Raw genomic sequence first — 12,518 nt, forward strand, 5'->3', positions numbered from 1 at the left:
AGAACTGCTTATTTTATCAGATAGAGGGCGAAAGACATATGTCTTTCACGAATGAAGTGAGCGAAAGACATTTCAAAATATGGCGCTCACTCAACTTTTGAGCAGAATCGATCTGAAAACAGCCTATAGCATATGCTACAGTAAAAGTTAAATTGACAGAATGATGGTAAAACCTTACTTAAAAACTTGAAATAATGATTACTTCAGACTCACTGTAGAATACTGTAAAGATTGCTGGAAAACTTAGCATTACAGACAACCGGAAGTGAAAGATTCCGCGTTAAATCTCAAAATATTCTTGAGAAAATCTGAAGAAATCATGCATATATCAGTCTAACATCAAACTAAAAGTGACTAAATTGTTACATAATGATAATGTGACTATTGAACTAAACTGTTTTTCAAATGGAACTTGATTTCAAGAAGATTGACTAAGTCTTTCAGTTCTATCAATTGTCTATCGGAATGTCTATCAGTTCTGTCATATGTCTATCGGAATGCCTATCAGTTCTTTCAATATTAGGATCTAGCTTTCTTGAGGCGTTAAAAGTTTATAATATAGAATTTCAGGTCTTATTGTATAATAAAAACACACATAGATATAAATAACAACTGAAGGTTGTTATAGAATGTAACCATAAAGTACAACAACTATTTAGTGTGTTATAACCTAAAGATATAGGGAATATTATTTAGCGGTATATGACCTATATTTCCTTTTAGTGTCTTTATGCCTATAGGGGAAGTAATCGCTGCAAGTCCTTCAAAGCAGGGAACCAAAATTGTAAGTTCCGATTGGGCTGCACATGCGCAGTGTCTAACTTTCACAGTAATGGCGACATGTGCTCAAAACAATTGTTGATAAAAAGTTGTGCCTATTTCCTCCTTTTCCACTAGCTTTTGACCTCTAATTAAGTATCGCAAATAAAATTGCCATTTGTCCAGACTATTCTTACAATCTACAGAAGCTGACACTTTGAAAAATGACTGTGAAAATAAGACAAACGGTTGGACAACGTGGCTGAAGTCCAAGAAAATTGCGCAAGTGCGACATATTCCAGGGAATTTGCTCTCTGTACTTCAATTTGTTTGTTTAACCGTTTACTGAAGTTGTGTGTAACGATGTATTAACTATTTAAGCAACTGCCTTTGTTAGAAGGTATCTGATGAAGGCAAAAATAAAGGTTGGTTTGTATATTGTACAGCAGTCTGTTTCATTTTCACTTGGACACAAGTGTTGATTCTGTTTGAAAGTAAACATTCATATAGTGTAGCAATATGTCTACAGCTATGACATCGGTATCACAGGACGAAACTGAAAAGTTTCAGTCCAAAGGTTCTGATTCAAATGTAAGTGAACAACCACCGATTGAAAATGTGTGGGCAAAAAGAACGCTTGAGAAACAATTATCGGCAAATTCAATTCAACAAAAGACAGGAAATGAAGAATCAGGTGAAGTTAAAGCATCTCAAGAAAAGACTGAAGATGATGAGTTTCAGGAAGTAAGGAATAGAAAAGACAAAAAAGATGAACGTAAAGATGACAAAAGTACTAGAAAAAATGAGAAAAAAGACTTTGATAAGAAAGAGACAGAAAAGAAAGAGAAGAAAACTGAAAAAGAAGAGAAAAAAGAAGAAATAGTTAAGAAGTTTGATAATGTGAACTATGTTGAAGCGCCATTGCCAAAGACAAACCCATGGGGTGTAGCTAAGTCTTCTCCAGTTGTCCCAAGTCAGAGCCAGAGCTCTGAAGCAGGTGTGTAAGCATTCATTTATCACATGTTTATTAAATGTCTGCACTAGATATGCTATCCACGCAAATCTTACCTGCAGTTCACTTGTATTATATTATAGCTTAGCTGCATCAAGTGCATAGCAAGACCCAAATATTTGTGCATGCTCTTCCTGCTGAGGGGACTAGGGCATATTCCCTTAGGCAGTGGCTATGATTACGGTACTGTAATCCTAGCCTCCGATTCTAGGATTACGGAAGTTCCGTATTCCTAGACAACCCTATGAGGATAGGCTAGGATTACGGAAGTATTTAAGAGGCATCAAATATATGTTAAGACATGCATAGGCTACATGATGTGGTAAACTTACTTATTTCACTTAAACAAAAACGTATTCAGGTGTTGATTTCGCCCTATTCTATATGCGCGGAAATCTAAATTTAAGTGACAGGCAAAAACAAATCATTTAAAGTATACAGTGTGCGACATTAACTTTTTAACACCGTAGCCAATGGGGCTACGGACTTCCAATTTTTTGTAGCCCGACAGAATTTTTCGTAGCCCCACTAATTTTTCGCTCAAGAATAAACAAGACTTTCATTCAAGTAATATTTAATTTCTTTCATTATACTGCTGTAGGTTGGTGAATATTGATATATTTCAGAAATTTGAATGAGTTTTTTTAGAATTGATTTCAAAATCTGAAACAGTGTTCACAAAATTGTGCAGAAAGTCAAAGACACAGAGTCATGAAAAGAGATCTAAACAGCTTTGTAGACATGGTAGACAAGAAATAGCTTGGCAGTAGACTGACCAGGGGTCTCGCTAGGCCCATTATTTTTTTTGGGAGAAGTCAATTATTCCTCAAACTGATTTAAGGAGAAGTGGGGAGACTTTGGGGAGAAGTTGGAAGACTCCATTAATTTTTATATTTCTACCTCGACGCTGTGAATTGATTCAATGACCACTCATTTTCTTAGTTACATCATTTTACCTTACACATTTATACCGAGTCACCACTTGTGTGAACAGTTTCTCATTCGAATAAAACTGAAAGTAAACTGTGTCAAACCCAGAAATACATACCGGTATTCAAATCAATTCATCCATCAACGTTAGTTTTACGTAGTTAATACGTTACATGTCCTTCTTTTACCATGGATACCAAATAATTGTGTCTATAATTCCAATTAATCGCATATGTAATTGACAATTCTTTAGAAAACGACTTGCACGTGTTGACAATTAAATGCTAAGTGTCAAAGACGTAACCGCGGCGCTGATTGGCCTATTACAATTGCCTCTGGTGAAACCGATAATTTGATTTGCTTTCACACTTCTCGCGAAAATCTCACAAGTACCTGAAGTAGGCGGAGCTTAAATTATGCTATCGGCGAGTGTGTATGTGTATTCAACGCACATAACCATTATGACATGGTGCAAATTGTCAAATGATTAGCGGGTGCGCATCAAAAGAAAAAAAATCAGGCGACTTGCATTCGCTTTGAGATTGGATTTGAGCGAAGTTTGAAGCTTCAAAGCAACTATTTTGCTCCCACGTTTGCATTGATCTTTTTGGTAAATTTATTCCTCAGAATTTTTCGTAGCCCGACGGGCTACGGTCTGCCGATTTCCTGTCGCCCGAGCCGAATTTTCGTAGCCATTGGCGATCGGGCTATCGTTAATGTCGCACACTGAGTATAAAAACTTTTTTATAATCCTTTTGAGCTATTATTAAGAATATAATTTTTCATTTGTCTGCCAATTTTCAAAAAAAAAAAATTTAGTAAAATGGCTGATCGATAACACGAGATAATAGGGCAGGCATGAAAAACCCGCTATTTTATGTGAAATAAGTAAGTTTACAATAAGAGTTATGCATGTCATAACAGACATTTGATGCCTCTTAAATACTTCCGTAATCCTAGCTTATCCTCATAGGGTTGTCTAGGAATACGGAACTTCCGTAATCCTAGAATCGGAGGCTAGGATTATGGTACCGTAATCGTAGCCACTGCCATTCCCTTAATAGACAATGTTTTATGAGAGTGCAGGGATATAAATTAACACTCGGGTCTACCCTATTAGCATCTGGGCTCCTTACAGGCAAATTTCTAGGGGCCCAGCCTAAAAGTTAGGGGCCCAGCTATTATTAGTGGAAAAATATAATAAAAGCGGTTTAGATCTACACACTTAATAATAGGTCTTGTAATTTGCTTCCTACCAAAATACATCAATTTCTTAAATACAGAACACTCATCAAACTCACACTGAAAGAGGAAAGTTGTAATCAACCAGTGCATGACATGTTCTAAACATAGGACATGGCCTCTCAAACACAGACGCATTTAATTTAAAGTTTGAATGATTTTTGCAGCACTAGAGGATATGGGTTGTTTATGGGCATTTTGAGTTTTTGATAGAGGGTGCATGGTCTGTTAACAGCCCATTTTTCATTAAAAGTCCTCTTTAGTCTTTAGGACATTTCATAATCCTGATAATATTTCCTATTGTCGCCGCAACAGGCTGTTCCAAGCTCTTTAACAGCCTTCAATAAACCTCTACTTTCAAGTGCTGTATTTCTATGGGCGCAGCCATTGTTAGTGACAGAGTAAATAATCCACATTTGCCGAATGGTCGTAGTATATATCAGTAATTTTAATTGGTTGATTTAAGTGACGTCGTGCATATTAATAAGACAGTTTCGGAAAACCCAAGAATGTTGACATTAGAAGAATCCAAAGCCATTCGCCAGCTGGGCGACTATCTTGGAAAATAAACTCGACCAGCTTTAAATCTGGTCGCCCATGACTGGGCGAGTGTTAATTTATATCCCTGAGAGTGCATGTAAGAGCAATTTCATGCATACGAAGGACCAAAAACAATGCAAAATTAAAGTATGGTCATATTATGAACAATAGAATAGAGCACTATCTTAAAGAGAAAAAAAAGTCGGGAATCGAACCCGAGCTGCTTTGTCCAAAAACGTTTTTGCTGTATTTACCAATATACCCAGGAGGAATATGAATTTAACTTTCGTTAAATATAGATAATATATTTATAATTAAGACACCGTGAGTAAATTGATACAAATGCTTTTCAATGTAAAAGTTAGTCAATCAACTAATTCTCACGTGTTTCCATAACATATAGCAGGTTTTTTTTTCCAGTATTTTTGGAATGGTACTGGTACCCGTGCATTGGGAAAAATCACGTCGTTTTTGGTCAAATTTCTATGAAGCACATTTTATAGTAATTAATTCAACATAACAACTGAAAAGGCTCTGAACTCTGTTTAATCATTAATACAGTCGTTCAGATGTCACATTATACAGCAATTTCTCTGTTGTTTCAATAACATCTCGTGTGAGGATGAACATGTAGATTAACTCGCCAGTAATGGCAGTTCGCCAGGCCCAACAGTGACAGACCTCTATTCCTCTTTTTTGCTTGGCGATGCACCCTCTTCTTAAACATTCTGTTGTTTTGTAGGCATTTCAGAGATTCTTTTCTTCTTTTCCTGCTGCCTTAATCTTTTTATGGTAGTATTTCGACGGTGTCGATCGAAAATCCTGAAACATAAAAAGGTGATTTTCAGGAGAGGCAAAAAACTAATTTTTAGTGTTTTTCCCGCCTTTTCTAAATCAAAAATAAAATACCGAATAATGAATTTTTCAGATCAATTTCTGAAAAAAGTAAACAGCACAGAACATCCATACTTGCAATGCTAATTGATATTTGGATGAGCTACATGCTTAATTATTGAAAAGTATTGAAAAGACACTTGTAACTTAAAAACTTGTTGAAATTCACTATTTGGCTTTTTTTTCAATCAGCGAAATCGATCGGCATTTTCTATTTTTCTCATTATTCGGTATTTTATTTCTTCATGTTTCACCCCTTTCCTATAGGCTAGTTGACCCCAGATTTGGAGAGAATGTGCGCAGGAAAATGCTGAATATTATTCGGCAAAGAAAAAATAGGCATTTTCGTTATTCGGGATTTTCGATCGACACCGTTGATTTGCTGTTGTGCGACATTTTATCAGTAAAACGGGAATTCATACAAGTAACAATTGTACCTCCAATTGCGTACTAATATTCTGTTTCGTCCCCAATCCCGCATTCTTTTACAACGGTAGTTACGAAACATCCGAGTTGGAACACAGAGGGAGAGTATTCAGGGCAGGGGTTTTTTTTACGACTGGGGGAAGAGGCCCCAGCCTGTCATTGGGGGAAGAAAATAGCGCGCGACAAGCAGTTTTGGGGAATTTTTTCACTCAGGGGGGAATTTACAATTATGCATAATAAACACTTTAAACTATGTTTTTATTACATATTCTTGCAACTTTTAGCAACTATACACACTGTCACTTAGATGGACTTGCACTAATGTTCACTTATCATTGTAACAAGGTGGGTGGGGAGAGTTGAAATGCTCAAATCATTGAATATTTAAAGATCACATGCTTTTATTCACAAAAAAAATGCTTTAAAATAAGAGTTGCTTTTGCAAGAGTCATCATATTATTATTAAATGCATACTTTTGTTGGCGTTTTATTTCAATTGTACTAGAAAATCTTGTAAGAGAGGATAAAAAAAGTCCGAAAATCACGATCGCGAAAACGTGTGACAAATATGAAAAAAAAAACGAAAGCAAACATTAAAAATTCTTGATAAAATTTCATCTTTTCACCAGAACTATTCCATACTTATAACATCTGATTACTTAAAACATTTATATTTAATTTTGCTCTAGCAAAATACCTCGGCAAAGATAATAAACTTGCGTAACGGCCGACCGGCTTATTTAATCGAATCCGCACATAAAATAATTACTTTAAATTAACAACACATATTACACAATACAGCATAAGCTGTTACCGCTAATTAACAAGAGGTACAAACACGATAATCTGACGCTGCATTGTTTATCAATCATCTATATTACATACGGATGATAACCACGTGTCAGTCCGCGCGTGGCGTGATTGACATCTGTCAGTAGCTAATTAACATACGACGCTCCACCTACTGTCATACTTACGCTGGTGTCGACAAACAGTATGAAGTTCACTGGGATTTTGATTGACAAGGGACAGAGCTTTCGAACTCGTTACGCATCAAAGAGTATTACCGCGAGACAAGCAGACGCCCACGGCATATTATGTGCAGGTCAGATACGAGTTTTTATCGATTTTCGCTGGTCAAAACCGGAACCTCGGGTCCACTGAACGGTTTTCTAACATTTTTCTACTATTTCTAAAGGTTTTCACACCCATTGAAAATTGTGAAAGACCGTCTGCAATTGTGAACGGGTCCGATATTCGGTCGGGAAAATCGCTGTGAGTAATCTCCATTGCTTTGTTTACGATTTTGGAGGGGGGAATTTCGGACGTAGGGGAATTTCGACTGCGGTAGGGGAAATCCTTGGCTATGGGGGAAATCCTCGGCTGGGGGACGAGGCCGATATTCGGCCTCTGCTATAGAATAAAAAAAACCCCTGCAGGGTTTTTTAAACGACTGGGGGAAGGGGCCCCAGCCTGTCATTGGGGGAAGAAAATAGCGCGCGACAAGCAATTTTGGGGGATTTTTTTCACTTGGGGGGGAATTTACAATTATGCATAATAAACACTTTAAACTATGTTTTTATTACATATTCCTGCAACTTTTAGCAACTACATGACTACACACTTACAAAATGTGTCGTAATATGAGACATATACTTACGTCTTTTGCCGATGAAAAAAAGAAGTTGTTTTTTTAACAATCCCCGTTTACCTCCGAAAATGACTCTGATAATTTAGTTTTTTTTACGCTTGGTATCGGAACTGATGATGTTGTAAAACAGTATCGTAAAGCGTCAATATGAACTAACGGAGTAATCTCCCTTGCTTTGTTTACGATTTCGGGGGGGGGGGGGGGGGGGGGGGGGGGGGAATTTCGGACGTACTGGAATTTCGGACTGCAGTAGGGGAAATCCTTGGCTGTGGGGGAAATCCTCGGCTGGGGGACGAGGCCGATATTCGGCTGCTGCTATAGAATAAAAAAAAACTCTAGTATTTATATTTACGGTGCCTATAAATTTAAGCAGTTGTAAAAAACACAATGCGGCGCATTTCACAGCCGATTTACTTTCAGTTTTAATTTTTGGAAATGGGAATTTATTTATTTAATGACAATTGGGGAAAATGGACTCTTTTTGGCATTGGGAATGGTACCGTTCATCGGTACCGCTCATATAAGCAAAAAAAAAACGTATAGTGTGTCAGTAATCAAGTTTCAAAGCTTTCAATTTCCTGAAACCTAATTTTTATGCCCCCGAAGGGAGGCATATAGTTTTTGAACCGTCTGTCTGTCGGTCTGTCAGTCTGTCGGTCTGTCAGTCTGTCGGTCTGTCCGCATTTTTCGTGTCTGGTCCATATCTTTGTCATCGATGGATGGATTTTCAAATAACTTGGCATGAATGTGTACCACAGGAAGACGATGTGTCGCGCGCAAGACCCAGGTCCGTAGCTCAAAGGTCAAGGTCACACTTAGACATTAAAGGTTATTGCATTGATGGGCGTGTCCGGTCCATATCTTTGTCATCCATGGATGGATTTTCAAATAACTTGGCATGAATGTGTACCACAGTAAGACGATGTGTCGCGCGCAAGACCCAGGTCCGTAGCTCAAAGGTCAAGGTCACACTTAGACATTAAGGGATAGTGCATTGATGGGCGCGTCCGGTCCATATCTTTGTCATCGATGGATGGATTTTCAAATAACTTGGCATGAATGTGTACCACAGTAAGACGACGTGTCGCGCGCAAGACCCAGGTCCGTATCTCAAAGGTCAAGGTCACACTTAGACATTAAGGGATAGTGCATTGATGGGCGTGTCCGGTCCATATCTTTGTCATCGATGGATGGATTTTCAAATAACTTGGCATGAATGTGTACCACAGTAAGACGACGTGTCATGCGCAAGACCCAGGTCTGTAGCTCAAAGGTCAAGGTCACACTTAGATGTTAAAGGTCTTTTTTCATGATAGTGCATTGATGGGCGTCTCCGGTCCATATCTTTGTCATTCATGCATGGATTTTAAAATAACTACGCATAAATGTGTGACACAGTAAGACGACGTGTCGCGCGCAAGACCCAGCTCCGTAGGTCAAAGGTCCTAAACTCGAACATTGGCCATAACTATTCATTTAAAGTGCCATCGGGGGCATGTGTCATCCTATGGAGACAGCTCTTGTTTTCTCTCTTTTTATAAGCCCAGTTTTGAAAAAAAATGAATGTTTTATGTGATAGCACATGCATCTGTCTGCCTGTCCATCCATCATAATTTGTGTCCAGAGCATAACTTTAGGCATTGATTTTAAAACTTGGCATATAGGTAGATGCCGATGAGTTTACAGGGTTGGCATTAAAGCGGGATATACTCGTATTTCCCAGGACGGCAGGAAATACAGGGAATTCCTGGGCAGTACTGGGAGATATGATTTAGACCAATGTATTCTTTAGATAAGCTATACCCCCTAGTCTATTTTCATAATCCCTTCATACCAATCCATTTGTGTTAACATTAAGGAGAGAATTCGATGACAATACACAATACTCTCATTAGTTGGTAGGGATCAGTGACAACTATCGGATGAGCAGACAGGGTGTGCGGTAGGTTTTGCAACTCGAGAGTCATTGACTCTTCAGCCTAAATTTTCAAGGGTCAAAATCAGATTTTCAAGAGTCAAGATCAGTTTTTCAGGGGTCAAGCTATACAGTGTTTGAAATTAGTGGAAGTCCGATAGCCCGTGGCTACCGAATTTGAGCTCGGGCTACCATTTTTCCGCAGATACAACTTTTTACAAGCCTGACCAGGCTACTGTTTTTTCCTAATGTGATTAAAAAATTATGCTAATGACATAAACACTTACTGTTCAAGAATGCATCACGCACCGTCCAGATTGAGGAACGCTTATTGAATTATTGAAACTGTATGTGCGTGCTCAGTTGGGTGGTCAGAATTGTGAGGGAATCAAAGTCAAACTGTTCCATAAATTCTTCCAAATGAGTGATTAAGAGTTAGTCAGAACACAGTCATTTGGGAAAAGGTCCGGTACCAGTTGAATTGGGAAAAATAATGACATTTTTTACTCAGATTGGGAAAAAATAGCGGGGTTTTAATTAAAATTGGGAATTTTTGGTAAGTTAATAACTTCATTAAAAACACTTCTTCCTTTTATTCTATGTATATAACATGCCATAAACATTATTTAATTCATAATGCAAAGTCCTGGGTTTTCATGTGCTTAAAAGTGTTCATTATGTCGGCTGTCTGAGCCTCTGTAACGGGGCTCTGACCAACTCTACAGAGTAGCACGAGTGACGCTAGCCTAGTGCCTGCAGAGAAAGCAGATTTCCATTGTGGTGCATTTGAATATATTACACACGCATTTTTAGCTCAACTTTTCGAAGAAAAAGTAGAGCTATTGCACTCGCCCCGGTGTCGGCTTCGGCGTTGGTTGAAGTTTTTGATAAAGTCAAATATCTCTGTTACTATCAAAGCTATTGACTTGAAACTTGAAAAACTTATTTACTACCAAAGTCTACACCAGGAGAAACAATCCCCATAGCTCTGATTGAATTTTGACAGAATTATGCCCTTTTTAGCCCACCATCATCAGATGGTGGGCTATTCAAATCACTCTGCGTCCGTGGTCCGGCGTCCTTCCGTCCGTCCGTCCGTCCGTCCTTCCGTTAACAATTTCTCGTTATCGCATCTCCTCAGAAACTACTAGGGGGATTTTGACCAAACTTTGTCAGAATGATGTATTGGTACCCTAGTTGTGTCCCCCTGAAAATCAGACTGGTTCAACAATTTTTTAGTAAGTTATGGCCCTTTGTTTATTTCTATAATTTACATAGATTTATATTGGGAAAAACTTTGAAAATCTTCTTGCCCAAAACCACAGAGCCTAGGGCTTTGATATTTGGTATGAAGCATCATCTAGTGGTCCTCTACCAATATGATTCAAATTATTTCCCTGGGGTCTAATATGGCCCCGCCCCGGGGGTCACATGGTTTATATAGACTTATATAGGGAAAAACTTTGAAAAACCTCTTGTCCAAAACCACAGGGCCTAGGGCTTTGATATTTTGTATGTGACGATCATCTAGTGGTCTTCTACTAAGATTGTTCAAATTATCCCCCTAGGGTCAAATATGGCCCCGCCCCAGGGGTCACATGGTTTACATAGACTTATATGGGGAAAAACTTTGAAAATCTTCTTGTCCAAACCACAAAGCCTAGGGCTTTGATATTTGTAATGTAGCATCATCTAGTGGTTCTCTACCAAATTTGTTAAAATTATCCACCTAGGGTCAAATATGGCCCCGCCCTGGGGGTCACATGGTTCATATAGACTTATATAGGGAAATTTTTTTTAAAAACTTCTTGTCAATAACCTACAACATTCAGATTTGGACCACATGTATGGTTTTGAGTGGCAAGATGAACCTTGACATGAGTTGACCTTGATTTTGACCTAGTGACCTACTTTCACATTTCTGTAGCTACAACCTTCAAATTTGGACCACGTGCATAGTTTTGTGCACTGAAATAAACTTTGACCTTGACATTGACCTAGTGACCTACTTTCACATTTTTGAAGGTACAGGCTTCAAATTTGGACAACATGCATAGTTTCGTATTCCGAAATGAAATTTGACCTTGATTTTGACCCAGTGACCTACTTTCACATTTCTCAAGCTACAGCCTTCAAATTTGGACCACGTACATGGTTTTATGTACCGAATCAAACTTTGACCATTACATTGACCTAGTGACCTACTTTCACATTTTTGAAGGTACAGGCTTCAAATTTGGACCACATGCATAGTTCTGTATTCCGAAATAAAATTTGACCTTCATTTTGACCAAGTGACCTACTTTCACATTTCTCAAGCTACAACCTTCAAATTTGGACCGCTTGCCTAGTTTCGTGTACCAAAATGAACTTTGACCTTAAGATTGACCTAGTGACCTACTTTCACATTTCTGCAGCTACAGGCTTCAAATTTAGACCACATGCATAGGATTGTGTACCGAAACAAACTTTGACCTTGACATTGACCTAGTGACCTACTTTCACATTGCTGCAGCTACAGGCTTCAAATTTAGACCACATGCATAGATTTGTGTTCTGAAGTGAAATTTGACCTAGATTTTGACCTAGTGACCTACTTTCACATTTCCCAAGCTACAGCCTTCAAATTTGGAACACTTGCATAGTTTTGTGTACCAAAATAAACTTTGACCTTAAGATTGACTTAGTGACCTACTTTCAAATTTCTCAAACTACAGTCTTCAAACTTGATGCACATGCATAGTTTTGTGTACAAAGAACTTTGTCCTTGAAATTGATCTAGTGACCTACTTTCACATTTCTCAAGCTACAGCTTTCGAATTTAGACCACATGCACAGTGTTGTGTACGGAAATGAAATTTGACCTTGAACTAGTCAATAAGTCTTGAAATCTGGAACACTCAAAAATGGCACATTGGTGGGCGCCAAGATCACTCTGTGATCTCTTGTTTAACTTAGAATATTTGGATAAAGTTTTTGATAAAGTCAAATATCTCTGTTACTATCAAAGCTATTGACTTGAAACTTGAAGTACTTATTTACTATCAAAGTCTACACCAGGAGAAATAATCCCCATAACTCTGATTTGAATTTTGACAGAATTATGACCCTTTTTCACTTAGAATGTTTCGTTAAAGTGTTTAATAAAG

General features: G+C 38.1%; 1 protein-coding gene across 2 annotated transcripts in view; it reads left to right on the top strand.

The window, feature by feature from the left end:
* Window positions 1–798: 798 nt before the first annotated feature.
* LOC123556812 (la-related protein 1B-like) overlaps window positions 799–12,518 on the top strand; it is a 75,363-nt gene continuing 63,643 nt past the window's right edge. For both annotated transcript variants that reach the window (XM_045347805.2, XM_053543143.1), the window contains exon 1: window positions 799–1,756. In XM_045347805.2, coding sequence (XP_045203740.2) covers window positions 1,279–1,756 — 478 coding nt within the window. In that variant the 5' untranslated portion in view covers window positions 799–1,278. The remainder of the gene's footprint in view (window positions 1,757–12,518) is intronic.

The sequence above is a fragment of the Mercenaria mercenaria genome, chromosome 5 (assembly GCF_021730395.1).
Source record: "Mercenaria mercenaria strain notata chromosome 5, MADL_Memer_1, whole genome shotgun sequence".
Lineage (NCBI taxonomy): Eukaryota > Metazoa > Mollusca > Bivalvia > Venerida > Veneridae > Mercenaria > Mercenaria mercenaria.